This window comes from Nymphalis io, chromosome 17 (genome assembly GCF_905147045.1).
Source record: "Nymphalis io chromosome 17, ilAglIoxx1.1, whole genome shotgun sequence".
Lineage (NCBI taxonomy): Eukaryota > Metazoa > Arthropoda > Insecta > Lepidoptera > Nymphalidae > Nymphalis > Nymphalis io.
The window spans coordinates 8,963,818-8,986,304 of NC_065904.1; the positions used below are offsets into that span (position 1 = coordinate 8,963,818).

Here is a 22,487-nt window from a genome sequence, read left to right on the forward strand (position 1 = left end):
GATGTTTTGTTCGTGTATAAGAAACGAGGAACATTGTTCCAGAAATATCCATGTCAGCTTGCATCTACATGTATTTCTGATTTATTTACAGATATAAAAAATAATTGTAAACTACCTACTAGTCATAAAAAAACATCACGTAGTATCAAGGGATTTTCGACAGTATGAAGCCACTTTTTTATCAATAAGAGAAATATTGAAAAGCGTATACGTCATTTAATTAATAGCGCATCTTAAAATTAGCGACTGTATAACCTAAAAATAAACAATAAAAATATTTAAGAAGAAACGAAGAATATATTAGAACTTTTGCTCGTTGCGTCGCGGACATGATTTCTGCAATACATAATTTAAAGGATAACTACGTAATTCCGAGTTGTTATCTTATTTGACTTTGAATTCATTAAGTTCAGAAAAGATAATAAAAATCTTTACTGCATAAAAAAGTCGTCAAATAGTAAAAAAGTCTTAACAATTGCGTTATATATTCTATTAAATACGTGTTTTTGTATGGATACAATTTAAAAGTATATATTAATGTATAAAGTATTTTTCATTATAATATATACGGCGTACTGCGTAATATAGTTATATACTTACATATACAATTACCGCAGGCCTAATATAAAATATCATTATTTAAAAACATGTTGTAATTAAAACGGTATCAAATTAAAAAGTAATGCAACAACAAATAATTTTATATTTAATATTATATCGTTGCGACTTTTACAATAATTTGTAATAAGTCTGAATTTTGTTCGGCAAGAAAATAATTATCGCCAATTTCCCCTCGCTCACGTTTATATACCTTAAACATATCTATAATTAAATTATAATAAAGTCTAAGATGTTCAAAATAAGTTGCAGTAGTTATTTGTCAAATTCAAACAAACATACAAACATATGCAACTAACGTAAAAACATAACTATGATTCTATTTCGCAACTTAATTTTAAACTTATATTCAAGGTTATTTTTTAAGTGAATAACTTTTTACCTGTATTTTATAATGTACTTGCTTACATGTTTTCAGAATCTTTATAAGAATTAATAATATCATTATTGTATCAAAATTATAAAATTACAGTTTTGTTGTTACTATATGATCATGATTCCGGCTGTAATAGTTCTGTCTGTACCTACTACAATTCAATAGCAAGAAGAGTAAAATTAAACAAAGCATAGATTTACATACCTATTTAATGCGATTTGCTAATAGCTCTGTTTTACTTTTTTTTTTTTTTATAAAATAGGAAGACGGACGAGCATATGGGCCACCTGATGGTAAGTGGTCACCAAACGCCCTTAGACATTGGCATTGTAAGAAATGTCAACCATCGCTTACATAGCCAATGCGCCACCAACCTTGGGAACTAAGATTTTATGTCCCTTGTGCCTGTAATTACACTGGCTCACTCACCCTTCAAACCGGAACACAACAATAATAAGTACTGCTGTTTTGCGGTAGAATATCTGATGAATACTATATTGCACTATATGTTTGTTAATGTGTGTTCTTGATAAATATGTATTTCTTTATCACTATTCCACTTAACTACTTTTTTTACTTTTACTCCCAAAGTTCCGATAACGACTTCGACGACATTAAAACGCCATTTTTTCACAAATAATGTACACATGTGATACGATGTAGATCTCGACACGTAATGTCATGTTAATTCAAAGTCAAATTGGTTTTTTTATTTTTATTTCTTCTGATATTTAAATATGCTGTATGTACTCATTTAAATTAATATGTATGTAAAATTATATAAGCACCGTCAAAGCGTGCTTTAAGTTAAGAATATAACATTATAACTTTACACAAATGTAGTTTGTTGAACAGAAGTTATTTAATTACCAAGTAAAATACCAAATTCCAAATACCTAAATAGGCTTATTTAAGGCAGTGAAATAATGTACTTGCATTAAATATTAATGGTTACAAGCGATTTATTGGTAGTTCGTAAATATTCTTCATTAGATCAGACTAATGACCTCGATTAATTTATACTATTTAAATAATAAAAAAACAAGCCTATAAGCTATATGTATAGGGATTATTTTGTATATTTAATTAGAGAATTTTAATTATATCACTAGGTAAGTACTTCATGTTCTTTCTATCTAGGATTGTTTAAAAAAATCTTTGAAACATTTTAATTAAAACATTGAACACGAAGCGATGACGATAAGTGCTGACTACAGTAGTAATAATCGTTACTCCATATAAACTGAAGCGATAAATGTTAAATATATTTTACCTATACACAAAACTAAATAAGTTAAAAGTACTAATAACGCAATATTTTTGATAGTCTATACTTATATAATGACTAAGAGTTTTATTTTCGCGCTAATCCCAGGAACCAACAAGCCAATTTGAATAATTCGTTTTTCGTTACTTACTTAATCATAATCTGTTTATCGAGGAAGACTTTATATCTTCGTCTCGATCCTGACTCTGATTGGCATGTATAATTAGAATATAAAATAAATGTAATCATCGGTTACAGCAAGGTACATAAGAAGCAGATGACCATAACTATCTATTTAAAAAAAAAAAACTTTTTTTCATGTAATCCTCCTTGGTAAATTCTTGCTTCTCTTCTTTAAGACCGAATTTGGATGAACCGTTTTTATATGTAAAAGTCGATGTCACTGCTTTAGGTATATTGTGTACTTAATCATTAAAATTGATAATACAAGCAACAAAATAAAACATGCAGTTGGGTATGAAACAGTAAGTTAAGCACATAAAAATTCAGTGGTGCTTGCCCGGTTTTGAACTAGCAATCTTCGGTAAAGATTTACGTGTCTAACCACTGGTCTATTTCGACTTTTTGTTTAAAGATGTTTATAAGTAGACAAAGAATGTTGCTATAAATGTAATGAAAGACATCTCGCTGAATTTATTTTGTCTCTTTCTATAAGTATATAAGCTTATTATGAACTTAATTAAAAAAAATAAGCGCATTTGGGTAGGTCTCATTTACGTATAAAATATTCTATCACTAAATTTTAAAACTTTGTGCACTGTGTTACGGTTTGAAGAGATAGTGAGTCTGTGTAATTATAGGCAAAACGGACATAGCTTCTTAATTCCCACGTGTGACGGCGCATTGACGACGTAAAGTATTGTTAATATTTCTACAAGTGCAGCTTATGAGCTGTGGGGAACACTTACGAAGTGGTGTTTTCCTGATATCTATAAAAAACCGACTTGCGGTTTTCGTATCGTTTACAAATCTATTGTTATTAACATTTATATGGAAAGTCGAATATAATAATTAAGGTAACTAACGCAATCAAATGTTAAATGGGATTTTTTTTATTATCTAGCAACAGCCTATTTCCATCACAAAATCAGTTTATTAAAAAAAAACATTGACATTGAACTGATACGATATAATCGGTCGAGATTTTAAATAAATCTATAGTATTCTTGACGGATTCGTGAAAAAATGGCGTTTTTTGTGGTAGAGCTCTACTAGTGGTAGAGCTTTGTGCAAGCTCGTCTGGGTAGGTACCACCCACTTATCAGATATTCTACCGCAAAACAGCAGTACTTGGTATTGTTGTGTTCCGGTTTGAAGGGTGAATGAGCCAGTGTAATTAGAGGCACAAGGGACATAACATCTTAGTTCCCAAAGTTGGTGGCGCATTGGTGATGTAAGCGATGGTTAACATTTATTACAATGCCAATGTCTATGGGCGTTGGTGACCAATTATCATCAGGTGGCCCATATGCTCGTCCGCTTTCCTATTCTATAAAAAAAATATTGTTCGCGAAGTTGTTATCGGGACTTTGAAGGTAAAATTAAAGTCGCTATAGAAGTAGCTCAATGGAATAGTAAATAAAAAATACACATTGATTAAAATATTTGTAGTGCATTATATAGCAGAGGTATTAGCAAATCGCATAGATTGAGTATATCTAAGGTTTGTTTATATTTACTTCTTCTTCGATTGGAATAAATGAGTACCTTTATGTAGGTATTCAATTATGATGTTGATTTGTCCAACAAACTATTCTTAATGACACTGACTTTTTATCTTATTTTTAACAATAAGGAAATACTCGACTACTGACTTAAGTCAGGGCGTCCTACAAATTACATATTAAAAACTCCTTTTTTTGTTCCTATTTTCTCGTAATATTATAAATTTTTAATACTATAAATGTATCCAATCTTTAATAAACCAAATCCAATCAAAATCCCATATTTAAAATATATATTATTTTATTTTATTAGGTTTTACTAAGCATTGCTGCTTGGCGGAATATATGATGAGTGGGTGGTACCTTCCTATGTCACCATGTCAATGGTGTTCGATATATACTACTTTGTATGTCGTGTAAGCGGTTACCTTTAGTTAAATTAATATTATTTGTTTATTGTTTTGATAATATAAGTAAAGTTTTTATCTGTATTAGAGGTCTACTGTAGTTTTGTATTATTCAATATCATGAATCATTAATACAAACTTAAATTTTGGTAATGTTTTATCTTCTACCAGTAGTAGAAACTCCTCGCTGTATACACTGAGTTATAGAAAAAAAAACAAATGCAATTCATTGTCAAATATAGAATCGGTAGAGTTATTTCTATATTTTACATCAACGTACTTACTGGATGATTCATGAATTTTCATCGTTCGTAGATCAAGATCAGCTCTTGAGCTGAGCTTAACCCTTGAGGCTGGCTAAGTAAATTATACATTTCCTTTTTTTCTTTTACAAATTTACAGCGCGTTATCGCAAATAAATGCAGCCGCATAGGACACAAATAGAGTTGTATTGTTCTGAACTTTAACTGTCAGAAATGTTACAATTACAAGTTATTTTATGTATTACCTTACATTTGACCTTACCTACCTTTATTAGTATATCTCATAGGCTGTCTGACTATAATAATTTGCTTGTCTATTATTTATGTTTATGCATTATGTTTTTTTTTCATTAATTTGTTTCGGACACAGTATTTTTATATTAGGGTTGTTTAATTTAAAGAGTTTAGAGGCCAACAAAAAAATTCTTAATGCAAAAGCATTATAACTATACGAATAAATGAGTCTTAACGCCCATTAAGCCTCTTTTCAAGAATTTTGAATAAGTTTTTTTTTCCTGTGTAACATCATGTAAAAAATATAAATGGTTTTTAAAATGAATCTTAAAGAGCTAACAAAATAATGGTCATCATTAATTCTTGAAAACAAAAGTATTTTGTGTGAGTTACCTATAGTCTCTTTTTCTCTTTATCTGTTTGAAAATATTGTGCCCTAAAACATTTACGAATAATAAAGTTTATTTATTTTTAAACTTATTAACTACTCAGTCTTATAATAAGAATTTTATACCAAGATATTTTTAACTAAAGTGTTATAAACATTCAACCAATCTAGCTGCCTAACTGTGTTATTTCATGTGCTTATATAAAATTTCTCGATCGCTTCAAAAGATGCTAACGGACAATTTTCTCTTTGACTACGTCAGCATATTAAGGTATATCTAAAAATAGGATCAGAAAGCACGTAAAGCTGTTAGTCACGTGCCAGTCGTGTCAGATGTTCCCAACGAATTATGAGAGTGAGAGAATAGAGAGTGCACTTGCTTGCGCAAACACTGCGCATTAAAATATGTCCTTCGCAGTTGTCATTTCTTCGTTGGAGGTGGTCGCCGTGGCCGAAAACATCAGTCGAATGACATCACTAGCATAGAAATTCAATTAATGTATAAACTTATTACTAATTAACGCTACTTTTAAAAAACGAGTTAAAGACTATTATTTACACTTGTCATTTATAATCGTATTGAAGGCATATAACATACAAATGACAATTAGATAAAGTGGAACAAATATATAAAAGGTTTGACAAATTTGTAAGGTCATTGAACAGTTGGATGGCCAAAATATCTACTGACCTCATCACAAAGAAATGCGTTAAGTATAGATGCTGCTTGAAAATAATTTAATACAACAGAAACAACATACACAAATCAGTCACAACTTATTACATTCTATGACTATGAGTACAACGAAAATTATATTTTTTGGGTATTTTTGAAATTTTAGTTATTACTTAAACTTTATAGTTTTAATCTACTTCTTAATATATTTGTCCTTAAGTGAGCGTACACATAAGAACCCAACAAAATTTCATCACAATCGGATCAATGGTTAAGGAACGCATAGAAACATAATACGGGCCGATGGCCTGAAGGGAACGATGACCTGAAAAAGATGGCGGGAGTGTGCACTATAATATCTCCTGCGCAGTTAACTAATCTCTCTGGAGAATGGGTGCCGTGACAAAAACAAATCTTTCATCATATCTCTATAATGTTGTATATCAAATCTTATAGTGAAAAAAAAACAGTGTACAGCGTGTGTGAGTAACATTTATATAATATTTTGTTTGATATTACTTCTACATTCTATTCTATATGTCAAATGCGTCATGTCATGTAAACATTTTAACTGTTATTTATGCTAGTGCCACACTTACGAGTACCTTATAAAAATAATATACTGTTATATTTTACGGTCGTCGTACTTGAGTACAGTTACAGTAACAGCCTGTTAATGTCCCACTGCTGGGCTAAGGCCTCCTCTCCCTTTTGAGGAGAAGGTTTGGAGCTTATTCCACCACGCTGCTCCAATGCAGGTTGGTAGAATACACATGTGGCAGAATTTCAATGAAATTAGACACATGCAGGTTTCCTCACGATGTTTTCCTTCACCGTTAAGCACGAGATGAATTATAAACACAAATTAAGCACATGAAAATTCAGTGGTGCTTGGCCGGGTTTGAACCCACGATCAACGGTTAAGATTCACGCGTTCTTACCACTAGGCCGTCTCGGCTCGTACTTGAGTATAAAATTAAAAAATGATACTTAGGAGTATATCCTTCTTTTATCATTTAACTAGAATTGTTTCTAGCCTATATACAAATTGTAAAAATGATACCTTGTATGGAAATTAAAAAAAAAAACAACTAAAATAACCTTTCAGACGTTATAATAGTCTGTTTTTTGTCGTTATTAATTAAGATCTCGTTGTAAACCTTTTTGATTGTCAGGTGAGATAAAGAAATACTAACAAACATAAGCTACAGTTTTTGTGCAAATAACATTTCTTTTATTTATTTGTATACTTTTATAAATATTAATTAATTGTAAAATTTTTTGCAAGTACGTTTGGCAAAATCTTACCTGAATAAATTATGTATCGGTAAGATAAAATCTTATCATGATAAGTCAAATGTATTTGCTGTTTGTTCGAGTTGTATTCTTATGGGGTAGTAAATATAACACGTGGATTTTAACCGAAGATCACAGGTTCAAATCCAGTAATAGCACTTTTCGATATGCTAATTTGTGTTTATTAGATATTTACAATCGCTAATAATATATATATTAGCGATTGTATTGTTGATAAAATTCGAATATATAATATTCATTACTCGTTTTAATTTTTTTTTTTAATTTATATTTGTATATGATATTATTTTTAAATTTCGCAAATATTTAATTTAGTTTTTATCATATACTTTTTATATTTAACGGTGAATATTTAAGTTAAATGTTGGGACACGGAGTTCATTAAGATTAATATCCTGCAGTACTATTCTGTAAGAACTCACTTCATTACTCACCCATGAATTGTTGACAAACGACTTATAGTGATATACTATCTTGATGCGTGTCATATAACGACCGCTTTCTGCGGTGACTTGACATAAATAATTAAATTAATGTTAATTAATTAACTTGTAATATTATGTTTTATGTATATACGAAGATCAATGTTTTTATTGATCTATTAATAGGTAATAGAAATATAAATCGAATGTATACAGCAATTTACATAACTCTGGTTAACCATATCTATGTAAGTAAAATCATAAACCATACTTAAATGTTTTTAACATAGTAGATTTTATATATTCGCGTAAGTACTTATTTGAATTATTTTCTATTATTATGATTTTGACCCACAAATTAATTTTAATATTACTTTAAACAGGTTATAATAATAATAATATCTATCCCATTTGATCCAAAATTAAGCTTGTACAGAGCTTGTACTATGGAGACCAGACAACTGATATACTACATGTACTAATTTTCTTTTTGTAAATACATACTTATATAGATAATTACACCCAGACTCAGGACAAACAGACATGTCCATGCACACAAATATCTGTCCTGGGTGGACATCGAACCCACAACTTCAGCGTGAAAGGCAAGCATCCACCAACCACGCCTCGCCGTTATAAAAAAATATTAATTTATTTAAAATAATCTTTGTATATAAGATTGAAATTTAAGATTGGGCAGCGAGGGTAACTACATTCACCGCTGAAACGTGTAATAAAAAAATATAAAACCGTCGATCATCGAAAAAAGAATACAAAAGTTACTTTTTTTTTTAATAATATGTTCATTACAAAAAACGTTTCTAAGATTTTATTAAACTTCTATTTTATGTGTCATGTCTATTTTACATATCCGGAAAATATCTATCTAATTATGTAACTTTTTTTTATAGAATAGGAAGGCGGACGAGCATATGGGCCACCTGATGGTAAGTGGTAACCAACACCCATACACATTGGCATTGTAAGAAATGTTAACCATCGCTTACATAGCCAATGCGCCACCAACCTTTGGACCTAAGATTTTAAATCCCTTGTGCTTGTAATTACACTGGCTCACTCACCCTTCAAACCGGAACACAACAATACCAAGTACTGCTGTTTTGCGGTAGAATATCTGATGAGTGGGTGGTACCTACCTAGGCGACCTTGCACAAAGCCCTACCACCAGAAAACTACAAAAGTTGTCATTTTGCACACTTCAGAATCTCGATAGATGAAAAAATTATAATAAATATACTTTGTCTGTGGACGGGCAAATGGGCCACCAGATGGTAAGTGGTGACCGTGGTACACATGCCAATACACATTGACGATTAAGAAAACCTTCGTTTTCTAGTAAAAAGGTTTTATTTAATAGCGATTAAAATCAAAATATACAAACAATCCACGTACATAAATACTATAGTACATTCTCAAATATACCTACACCTGTTAGATTTATGAAATTCGCGCGACATCCCGTCGCCAGCATTCTTGGTGATAGCCAAGTAATTATCATATTGTTTCATAAGCACATCAGAATAAACAAATACGTATACAACTGTATTTAAAACCGTCCCGTTACTTTTCAAGGATTTTAATGTTATCTGAATCCGAATTATAATAATTTTATTTTACAATCACTTTTGTACATACTTGTATTCATATAAACATCAATAGCATTGAATATGATATTATTATGTACTAGGAACACTCGCGGTTTCGAATTATGTTTGTGCCGAAATCCTTCAAAGTCTGCCTTTTTAGCGTTCATAATGCATATTTGAATTATATAAATAAAATATTGAAATGATTAAAATGACTGGTAACACCCAAGTAGACATATTAACTTCAAAGGAAGCAGTTATTTTCATCATAGCAGCTTAAATCTCAAACACCCACTTTAATTTTATGTATATAAATGGATAAACCTAAAATGGTGGACAACAAATATATTCACTAAGTGAACTTAACATTGTTATAACAATTGATAGACTCAATCGATTTTGACGTAATAAACGCTAAACCTTAGAATACTTTATAATAATTTAGTTATTTGAGTTTTTAATTTTTAGCCGTTTTGAAGAACGTGGCCGGCCAAATAGACAAACAAAAATAATAATAAAAAATATTTATTTTCGTTTTGTTGACCCACAAATAGCCATATTAAATAAAAAGAGGCAGTTACTTTAATATGATATCACTACAATTTTATTTATTTGTATAGATTATTTAAGATTTAAAAATATATAAATGTAAGTTATATCAAAGGCAAAATAATAATTTAAGAAATAATCAAGTCGTCACAACTATTTACTTAGAACTACGGTGCGTTCTAAGTAAATAGCTGCTGTAAATAAATATTTACACCGAATTATAGACTATAATTTTCATTTCATTTATATTCATTCAAAGTTCACTTTATATCACTATATTTCACCACGCGTTTGACCCTGACCCCCAAAATTAATTGAGTGACTGACTATAAACTGTCTCGTATAAATAATGCAATATACCTCATAATAATAAGGAGGTTTTATATGATTCTAAAAATACTGGCACATTATATATTTTTTCGATATAAAAACAAACATCAATTTATGGTCCGAATCTTGCAGTCAACGCTTCGTGGTTGTAGAAGGTATATATTATACAGTACACAATATTTACTAATATCAAAAATATTTATATGTTTAAATATAATAATAATGTCCTCCAGACCGGTATCGGCCACGGCGGCCAATCTCAAGAGAGATTAACCCACTACGCAGGAGATATTATAGTGCACAAGTGTGTGCGCAAACACAGGTGCAGTCTCTATTCCCTTACTCTCATATTCCGATGGGACGGCAATCCGACACGACTGAAAAGAATTCATGCGCAGGACCAACGACTTTACGTGCCTTTCGAGGCACGGGAGTGTACACACTTCCAACTTCCAGATTTCGGGCTGCTACTGAGAATTTTCTGACAGAAAAACCCAATAACTTTTTATTGGCCCGACCTGGGAATTGAACCCAGGACCTCCCGGTCTGCGGCCTTACATCAAGCCGCTAGACCAACGAGGCAGTCAGGCATGTTTAAATATATTAAATAAGCAAACACGTATCAATCAACAGCCAATCGTTGTCCACTGCTGAACATAGGCCTCTCCCAAGGTGCGCCAAAGCTCCCTGTCCTCCGTCTTCCGCATCCAGTTGGTGCCCGCCACCTTCTTAAGGTCGTCGGTCCACCTGGCTGGAGGGCGCCCTACGCTGCGTTTGCCGATTCGCGGTCTCCACTCTAGGACTCGTCTGCTCCAACGGCCATCGGTCCTACGACATACGTGACCAGCCCACTGCCACTTCAGCCTGCTAATTTTGCAAGCTATGTCGGTGACTCCGGTTCTTTTCCGGATAATCAATAAAATATAATAAAAAATAAAGTTGAAGACTTTCGTCTTCAAACATTGCGGTATAGACGACTTGAGGACTTGACGAAGGTTGCCAAATGCTGCCCATCCCAAGCGAATTCTTCGATCGGCTTCCTTCTCGAAGTTGTTCCTACCGACTTGTATTATCTGTCCTAGGTAGGTATATTCACTAACAACTTCGAGAGGTTTCCCCTCGACGTATATCGGTCCCGGCACGACATGCCTGTTGAACATGACCTTGGTCTTGTCCAAGTTTATACCGAGACCGACACACCGGGAAGACTCGCCTAGGCTACGCAGCATTTCGGTGAGTTGTTCCAGCGACTCACATCAAACACGTATCACATCAAATTAAAAAAAAATTATCACCTATGTTATTGAAACATATGGCTTTCTGTCTTAGTAAAAGTTTTAACTACAGCTAAAGAGGAGATAATTCTACTCAGCACTATAATCATTGAGCAATTTTAGTTTTTTCTATTTCATTTCATCATTATAAGGAATCTTTATAGATTGTGGTAATTAGCAATTCGTCTTGCGACAGATTACGCTATTACTAAACAATACTTAAGCGATCTTTGATACTATATAAAAAGTGAAATGGCCTATAAATCTAAATTCCACGCATTCAGTTAAACGAAACTATTGTTTACAATTTCGCCATATAGGTGTCCATAGAATAAAAAGTAAAAATGAAATGGCATTATATTTCTTAATAATTATCTCTAAGTTGGCTTTGAGATAATTATTAAGAAACCAGCTGTGACCGTAATTCGGTCAGAAGATTTGTAGCTCGTCAGGATTTGATTTTGACATTTACGAATATTACACATTTTATAAATATAATTCTCAATATTAACGTATTACGAAATTTAATAAATTTATTGTTAATTATGCTACTTAATTAATCAATAACATTCGGTTCGTTTCACTTTATGCGCTTAAGAGAAAATATATGACTGAAAGTGCATTAATTATGAAGGCCGATGCTATAAATATGCAACTGTTTCTTATAAAACATTTTTTTTATATACAAGTTCAAGCTAAAGTAATAACTCTTACAGCCTTCTCGAGAAAATCATACTTTGATATTATGTATGAAAATGTGTGTTTATGCTGTTTAATGTGAATAAGCTCGATGTCATTTATGATTGTGTGTTCTGTGGTGGGACCCGCTAGATGACATAGTTGGCGCAAGGTCGCAATTACGTATTCCACACACGCGTATGATTGATACGCCGCTAATCTATTTGTACTTTCTTAGTAATCCGAATCATTTGCGCATCATCTATTCTTTTCGTAATAGGTTCTCTTCCTGGTACATTACAATTACATTCATTGTACAAGAAGAAATATCAGAATTAAAAGTTTACACTAAACGATTCATTTGCAAATGTTATAGAATCGGTGCATTTAAATTCCACCTATTTTTTTTAGTTATATTTCAAAAGAAAAATAGTAATTAAACTTTCAATTTAAGCCTCATGTTTTGTGCTTTGAAATGGAGTACGCGTGGAATTCGTGTTAATTGTTCGATTAAGATCGAAGATTATTTTACTGTTCAATGACCTTACAAGTTAACAATCTTATCTAAATAGTCATACCTTATTTATATGTTGATTGTTTAAATACGTAAGTTATTCGCCTCTGTTCCTTATACAATTTACTGTGCAGAGCCAATTTGGCCTAGAAAACAAAAGGTGATGTGCAGGTCAGTGACCTACCCGTGGTGCACCCTGGGCGAAGCAGATAAGCATCCAAGCACACTTCAGATTGCAAAAGTCACGACGATGATGGGGGTCGTTCCTGAGTGCTGTGGCACTTTTCTGATTAGCAGAACTATGTGACTCTATGGCACAGCCTTCCTTTGGGGTGTAGCATCCTAGTCTCCTTCCACCGAAGAGACTTTCATAATCTGGAAGAAGACGGCACAGTGGAATTTATAGAGGTCGAACCCACTCGTCTGAGATGTATTTTTGCCTGGGCCATCGGGGCCCTGCACATCCTTTTATACAGCGTAGAAGACGGCAGACGGAAATGAGTTTCTCCCTTCCTCTCAGTGAGGAGAATTTGGAAGTAGCAATTGAGATGAGTATTTACGATCACTTTTGGAGTGTTCTACGCAATACGCGTACGGAAGGGGCCACGGATGCTTTACATCGGAACGCTCCTACAGCCTCTTCATTCTGTGCACAAAACGACCATTGAAGATGTTTTCATAGGTAAAAATTCCTCATAACCTAGCTTAGATTATACGTATATGAAATGTCAATGTCAACGTGTCAATCAATTAATTTAACAAGACATAATTGGAGTTTGAAATAATGTAATGTTTGAAAGCAGGCATACTCTCAGCGTCTTTGCCTCAAGTTAACATTTCTTATTGTATATAACGGTGTACTTAACTGTTTGTTAGTTCATTACATTGTAAACTAGGTCATGTATGTGACAACTGTACAGTTATCTCTACCTCTACGCCCTGCCTGTACACAGATTTTCTTCATTTACAACTTAGTACTCGTAACCGAGATGACCCACTGTTTACAATACCTGAATTTTACTACCAGAGATTGTGGATTCAAATTCTAAAGAAGAAAATCCTTTAACTCAGCAGTGGGACATTTACAGACTGTGTGTTTACTTTTTTTCTGCATTTAACACATATTTAATCTACAAGAATTTAAGAGTATAATATAAATAATATTTATTTTGTTTATCATTGAAATATTACAATCGTTTTAATAATGATTACTTACAGTAATATGTTATTAATAAATCAGTTACTATAATAATGTTATTGATTATTAATAACGTGTAAATATAATGTCTTTCTATCTTTGTAGGACCATTTAAAGCATACATACATGCCTGAAATACGTTCTTCAACATATCACTGCTTTAAGGTCAAGTTTAATCACGTAATGTTTTTAGATCATTTTGCATTTGTTTATTTAATAAAATATTAACGATTTCCGCTACTAGCTAAGCTATCCTTGAGTTTTTTTATTAGGATTTAAAAAAAATACCTTTGCAACAAAAATATATTAACAATTATTTACAGCTTTATCTAAAAGTCGAGGATTTAAATATTTTCGATCTGCCACATCACATACGCGATGTGATGTGGGAGATTTTTCTTTGATGTAAGAAAGAAGAAAAAAGAAAGTAGGAAGATATTCAATATTGAAATAGTGTCAACCAACAAGACCATAAATAGATAAAATATTTTATTTGGAAAGACACGAGTAATACCTTAGAGCTAAATATCGGCCAATGAGAGTCGGTTATAGAAAATCTTAAGATGTTGATTATCTTTTTAGGAATATCGTTATTGTAAAATCGCCACATGAATCGGTGACTTATACACAATGCTGCAAGATCACAAGCATAGCACAAATTTACTGCAACATAAGTATCTAATGGAAGAAGTTGTAGAACCTGTAGCTAGAAATAAAACTGGGAACTGACGAATGGAAAGAACTAACGGCACACCTCCACCGCTCTAACGTGTTAGAAAAACACCTACCATCCTCGAACATAATATCACCAGTCTGTCTACTGAGAATCTAATTGAATAAAATATTGAAACTGTGGCAAAATTACATCTTAAGCATAGTATGATTAGATATTATACTTCTCTTCTTTTAAGCGTAGTAGATTTTGCCTGTTTCTTATCTGAACTGTCGAAGGCCTTTGACGAGTTTTGAGTTAGAAAAAGTTTTGTTTGATTAGTTTATTAGAAAATTTACTGTCATCGTTTTTTTTTTATTTCGTTAAAGAATATATATCGCTACTGGATTTTACAGAAAGAATAAAACATTATTTTCTTATGTTTTATTTTAATAATAATCGTTCTTTTCCGTTTTCTATTTCCATGGTAAATAACGTAACATTTGAAGCGATCAATTAATAAAATTAAGCTGAAACTCAAGGGGATTTGTAGCAATTGAAAGGTTCTAATATCATATGAAATTACAATATATACTTATATATTCGAAATACAAAATATTTAAAAGTGGCTAATCGGTTCAATTAAAAAATATATGATAGATTACTTAGATTTGTTTAAATAATATTAAACATGAGCTATGTTAGTACAAGTGAAGCTAAATAGAGGCGTTAAAAAGGACAGTAGACCGTATCGCGAAAATTTGCTGCAAAGAGATTTTACTGCAATATAAAACCACTTTTAGAACTAACAACTACAAATTATTATTAAAACCCTATTTTAAGGTTCTGGGTATATATGGGGTAATATACAACCTTGTGCTACTTACGACCGAGTATTATGTTTTATGTTAAGTAGCAATTATAGCGGGAAAAGTATATACAGATACGTTGGAATGTTACAATTACCATAATTATAGCATTCCCACTTCTTTAACTCGTAATTATATATTTTTTTACATAATTATATTTTTTAAATAATTTTTTTACAATATATATTCCTTCTCAATTGCTGTGGCTACACGATTCTAACATGTTTATGCTTAATCTTCTGCCTTAATTGATTAATAAAATCATTTATATAACAAATTAACATTAACTTTAATTATTCTTGTTCAATTTATTGTGTATTAATAGTTGACTGCCATGCTACGTTTTCTTCATTTGATTTCCAACGGAATGCGGCTCTATTTATAACTAAATCCTTATAAAGGAATTGGATTTAACACTTGTATTGGTATAGCTATTCATATGATATTACCTTAACTAATTAATAATTAGGTTCCCAATCTAGCATCTTGCATCGAATGTATACTGTCTAAACAACCTCTTAAAACTCAACCTAGCAATGCGATCGTGAAATATCAGAAAGTAATATGTGACATTGAAACAGTTATTATAATATTTTAAGGATACATATTATTGTACGCAAATACATCAACGATTTATCGTGTCGGTTGTGAAATGCTGTCTAAAGATAATATGTTACAATTCCAGGATTGTCATTGCATTTTTTGTGAATATTTATCTATGTAAATAATTCTAATATACTCAAAATATAGCCTGAAATGAACCGAAACTAATAAAACCTTCGGCTGGTGACCAAGATAAGAAGTTCCAGTCTACTTATGTTGTTACTAGTTTCTGGCGAAATCGTATGTTTGTGAAAGTCGCATCCATTTATCGATGAACGCAAGACTCTCATATAACTATACCTGTTATATTGTACTTTTTAAATTTAATATTTATAGTTAATACAACACTCTATTACCTTTTATGTTTTACGATACGATCGTTTTCAAATTGAAAATTCAAGTAATAGATTTAATAAATTCTATATGCAGTTTTTATGTCTATCTTATATATCTTAATTACCACAGATTAGTAAGTAAATCCTGCGCGAATATTTATTAAACAGAACGAAGGAATCTAAAAAAATATTACCGATTGTTCTGTCAACGGTACCAGCCAGTACGGAATTTAAAGTGATCTATGTTTCCTAGTCGTAGGTAATTAATTTATTGACGGAAAAATTTACTGACTATTGCTAACATATTTATATTATCGTTTTAATAAGCAAGATAAATTATCCTTCTAGAACATTTATGTATTTTTTCATAAAATAAAATATTAATAAATCTTATATAAATATTTGCAGTGGGACATTCACAGGCTGTTACTGTACTGTACTGAAAATATTTATGTGACAGTTAGTGGCCTATAGACGATATAACAATTACTTATATTGTTAATGTTACTATAGTATATACTAGTAGTTTACTTATATTGTCATATATCTTTTATCAGTAGCAATTCGTAAAACTGACTTTAAGCTTCAGTTGCTTATTTGCACATTTGTTTACATAAACAAAAATCTACATCACATTTTTGAAATGCATAATATTAATCGATTTTCCAAATGTAATCGAGATTACAAATAGATTGTATTAAACATAATTACTCGGATCACTCTCGTGTTTGTCGCTGCTTATTTTCTCCTAATATAATATAAGCATAACGTTATTATTTTATTCTTTAAATGTCTTCTATCTTAATTTTCCTAACTAAGAACTACAGTATTTCTTATTTTCTCATTAGTACGAAACCCACAATGCAAATTTGACTCGAACTAGATCGTGTTTATGTGATAAGATAATCTCTGTATAAATACGCTCTACAAAATATGTCATGTGTTAAATAGTACAGTATACTACAGTTCCAGCCTGTTAATGTCCCACTGCTGGGCTAAGGCCTCCTCTCCCTTTTGAGGAGAAGGTTTGGAGCTTATTCCACCACGCTGCTCCTATGCGGATTGGTAGAATACACATATGGCAGAATTTCAATGAAATTAGACACATGCAGGTTTCCTCACGATGTTTTCCTTCACCGTCAAGCACGAAATGAATTATAAACACAAATTAAGCACATGAAAATTCAGTGGTGCTTGCCTGAGTTTGAACCCACGATCGTCGGTTAAGATTCACGCGTTCTAACCACTAGGCCATCTCTGCTATTAAAAGTAAGAAATAAATATGATACAAATTTATTTAACGATCTATCAAAACAATTTAAATGTAATTAGTAATTTAATTTAGGGACTTTTGTCCTACACAGGCACGTCGGTACCACTGTTACTTTTAAATTTTTATAATATTAATTATTATTTCTTACTATTAGATAAAAATCCAGGAGCATCTTACTAGTCTCTTCTAGTGTCTGATAAAGGATCTGATAGAATGTTTTGAACTACCCCAACATCGAGCAAACATACTTTTAAATTATTTAAAAGTAGCTCTCTGATTCTGTGACTTGACACATATACATACATATACAACAAGTGATATAAATCTTCCATGCTTCCACCTATCCAAAGCATTTTGATGGGATATGTCCAGACCTACGACGATGAGATGTAATTATATAATTTTTTTTTTTAAGCCAAGGTAAGTATGTACTCCCTCCTCAAATAGAATTCAAATGTTGAAATTGTATTATTAGGTGTCAAACTCTTATTAAATCTTATCTTATGAGTTATACTAATATTATAAATGCAAAAGTAACTCTGTCTGTCTGACATTTACGCTTTATGGCGTTACTTACGGCTTACTTTATGACTTAACCATTGAGCCCATTTTTGTATGAAGCAAACTTGAACCTCAAGGACAAACATACTTTATATCTCACACCTGACTCAATTTCATTCAAAATACACAAGAAGTAGATTTGGAGGATTTGTTCCACTACGCTACTTAACTGCGAGTTAGTGATTGATTGTTTGTCATGGGACACCAGTTTCGTTATAATGTGTCCTTTGAACGTCAAATATGAGATGAATTTTAAGCAAATATAAAGCGGGTAAACACAATGGCAGGACCATTGAAATCGATTAAGTCCACTATTCCATTTCAAAACCTTCAGCAGATATACACCAAATTAAGAATAATTTTCTTGCGAAACCAGTCCAAAAGTTTATATCAACACAATTAAAATGACTTGATTGAATTTCTTGATATATAATCTTATTGTTTTCTTAGTTTAATTACTTACTGAATTTGAAAGATTAAAACATAAAAATAAATGTTCTTAATAATTAAGTTTATAAATTTTTTTTATAAAATCGAAATTATATTAAACATACATATAAAATAGATTAACAATTTTAATAATATATAAATCATGACTGTCAAAAATGGTTGCAAAAATATCTCAACCTCTCTTAATCAATCAAAGCAATTCTTACATTTTCACGTGTAGCGTTTATCTACTTAATATATTTTTTTAAATGACTGACTGTCCACAATACTAATATTACCCACAGCTTCGACCGGTGGATCGAAAAGCATACAAATTAGCACAGGACTTTCATAATGTCTATGGATCCTTTTATAATGTCTATGGATTTTTGAAAATTTACTACCAATGGTTTAAATAGGATATGAAAGTTTGTTTTATTTTTTCAAAACTGGTTTTATCAACAATAGACTAATTTTCTACGAATATATATATCGTCTATTATGTCTATGATCCCTACTTATCTTTTATATTTGTTTAGAATAAAAGAATTACAGGCAACATTGTAATTGATTATTTGTATTTATCATTTACAAATCAAAATTAGAAATACATACGTTAAAAATTTGATGAATTTATATTCTGATGTGAATAAGATATGACTTTTTACTTTTATGGGAAGAACAGGGTTAATGAAAACGAACTGTGTATATTAATTGACTAAAGCTGTGTTATATTAATTAACGTTGACCATTACAGCATTTTCCTACACCAGTGTCAAGTAGAATCGGAAATTGGTCAAGTGTAAGGTCAAGCAAAAGAACACCGTCCAAGTTTTATATAAATATTTATTTTATTAATTTTCATTTAAGGTTTGTGTCTTTAATCAGGCTTAAATTATTTATTACCTTAAAAACAAAACCGAAATTCAAATTAAATAGTAGCCCATAAAAAATGTAATCCCCCATTTTTTCATATTCGTCAAATTCCATGTTGTGTGTTATTTTTTGTGGTGTTATTTTTTCTTCACATTCAAATGAGACGTAACTAGATGTATGACTACACTGCCAAACAAAAAAAGCTTTTTTTCAAATCGGTTCATAAATGGCGGAATTCTACTAAAGGAGTTATTAGATGACAAATTTGAACAAAAAATACAACTAAATTGAAAACCTCTCCTTGTATTATATCGATTAAAAACTAAAAAGAAATTTGTATAATATACTCAAGCACTTTTTATTTAAATATCTATTCATTTAAAAAAATATATTAAATTTGAGCAAATACGTCATCTATTACTTATTTATCCAAAATGTCTCTGAATTAATTGCTTCGAGATCAACAATAATAAAACATTATAATTTGTAGTTCAATATATTATACACATTATTCTATAATGTTGTTTAATAGATCAATAATAATCAGATTATTGCATACGTAGTAGGTTGAATAATTAAATTATTAAAACCTTTAAATTAGGTTTAATTGATTATAAACAAAACACTATAAAACGATCTTATTCATGTATCATAGCGCACCTACACTTTACCGAGGTTCCATTATTAATAATTTTATGAAGAAGTAAATAATAATGGGACGAGGTTTATAGTATCTAATAATATATAATAGAAGGCAAACAACACTATTTTCCTTTAGATATTATATCGATTCTTAATTCTACTATAATATGTAAATTTGTAAATAATTTTTATTATTATTTTATTTTCTTATTTTTTATTATAACTTACTTTTCAGGGCTTTTCCTTCAGGTGTACACCTGCGGCCATTAATTAAACAGTCCACATAGTTACTCACTAGTCTTTTACTATTAAATAATGCATCTACATCTAGGTAATCGTATCTCGAGTCATATTTGGGCATATTCCGCATCGCATCGATGTCCTGTCCCATCACTGACAATACACAAACACAAAAACACAACACTACAAACCGCATTGTGTTTGAAATAAAAACTGTCAAAATTTAAATTTCGAAGTCACATATCTCGCGGTCCGAAGTGTTTTCGCGCCCGCGCTGTTAGACATGCGTGCGCGCGCATCAAGTAGCGGTGTTGTTGTGCTGCGCGTGCGATCATTGCTTTGGTATATGAAAGGTTGTTTATCCGACACCTCGCGTCCTGAAATCAGACAGGTTCCTTTCAAGGGCAGTTCTAGAATCCAGATATGAAGGGTTAATGCTCACTTAATCTATAGATACACTATTTCTGCCTATAAAAAACTTGAATCTACGTGCTATTTTTGTCTTAGTATAATTATGTTGAGACGCAGGCAGATGAATAAGAAGATATAAGCAATATGTTCAAGTAAGAATTGTACATTTCATATGATCCATGTTAACAATTTTCGTTAAAATAAATACAAAAAAAAATATATATATATACCATCTACCAAAATACATTATTAATAACGACCATCCGGAAATGCGTTTTTAATTAAATTAAGCGTTACTATTAATTTAAGTAAATTTAAGTAAAGTACGCTAATACTAATTGATGGTTGCCTCTTTGGTGTAGTGGCTAGATATAATTTCGCAGATCCCAAGGTCCTGGGTTCAATACCCAGGTCGGACCGATAAAAACTTTATGGGTTTTTCTGTCTAAGATTCTCAATAGCAGCCTGGATCTGGAATATGTGTACACTCTCGAGACTCGGAAAGCACGTTGAACCGTTGGTCCTGCATCATAACTCTTTTCGAAGGTGTCGAATTGCCTTCCCATAGGTTTAAAGAAGTAAAGAAATAAGAACAATGCATTTGCGTTTGTGCACACACTTGTGCACTATACAAATTCGGACGCCGTTGGCTTAGATTGGCTGCTGTCGAATGATTGAACGGAAAATGGAATGGGATGACTTGGTCAATTTTATGAAACTTAAAAATATTTTTAAAAAACGCGTATCCACTTTAAAAAATCTTCTATATATACTTGCTGTGCTAAGGTTATATTCGATGATCTAGCGAGATTGAGTAACGAACTTCCAAATGTTCGCATTTCTAATATAAAGTAAAATAGCAGAGATCGAAAGATTGGTATAATTAGGCTTCTTTGTTAAAATTCCTACTTCTTATTTATTATTATTATATATAATGTATGTACCGTAATCTAGATTTTGTATGATTTTGCGTACCTCTTATTTATTTGTCTAAATTATTTTCTCCTTCTTGGGTACCTTGGGAGAAATCTCTTTATACTTGCCCTTTATACTAAGTTATCTTATGAGTTTTGTTTTGTAACTATTTTATTTTCTCTCACGTATACTAAAGTCTTAAATAATTAAATATAATTATGAATGGTGGTGTTCTTGCCGGTTCTTCTCGATACAATGTAAAATTGAAATTGTCTTGTAAAATGAACATTCAAAAGTTCTTGAAAATAATCTAACATGAATAAAGTGTATTTATTTAATTTATTGATTCAAAACTATTTTGCTATTTGAAGCGCGACGAGATTTAGCCAGGGGACAATTCTACTAAGTTATAACGGTTACGATACCTTCCCGATTCTATTCCGATCCAACTTTGACCGAATCACAACTTGATAGTTGTGTTAGTAGAACAGAAAAACGTTTCGATTCGTTTGCTATAAATTGATTTTATTTGTGAATAGAATTGTGACCCTGATCTATGGTAGAACGAAACGAGCGAATGTTATAGGCGCCAGGAAGCGAAGTAATAAAAATATAATTGGCGCCTTGTATTTACTAGGTTTTATTTTAGCCAACTTTACAAAAATTTTTGCAATGTCTTAAAACATAAATTTATATTGAAAATCATTTCAAAAGTTGAATGTTTTGTTAAACAAAGATTAAATATATAATATTATAAACGCTAATCTAAAGTTGCCAAACTGGATTCTCGCTTCTCTCGTTAAAGGGCATGATAGGGCTTGCGCTGGAAATAGTCAACACCGTACACTATGGAGTACAATGACGTTATAGGTACAAAT

At 31.4% G+C, this 22,487-nt stretch overlaps 1 protein-coding gene across 1 annotated transcript in view; it reads right to left on the minus strand.

Annotated features, from left to right (window-relative positions):
* Positions 1 to 20,506, minus strand: part of LOC126774795 (uncharacterized) — a 39,088-nt gene extending 18,582 nt beyond the window's left edge. The window contains exon 1 of the mRNA XM_050496354.1: positions 20,272 to 20,506. Within this exon, the coding sequence (XP_050352311.1) occupies positions 20,272 to 20,479 (208 nt within the window). The 5' untranslated portion in view covers positions 20,480 to 20,506. The remainder of the gene's footprint in view (positions 1 to 20,271) is intronic.
* Positions 20,507 to 22,487: the final 1,981 nt, after the last annotated feature.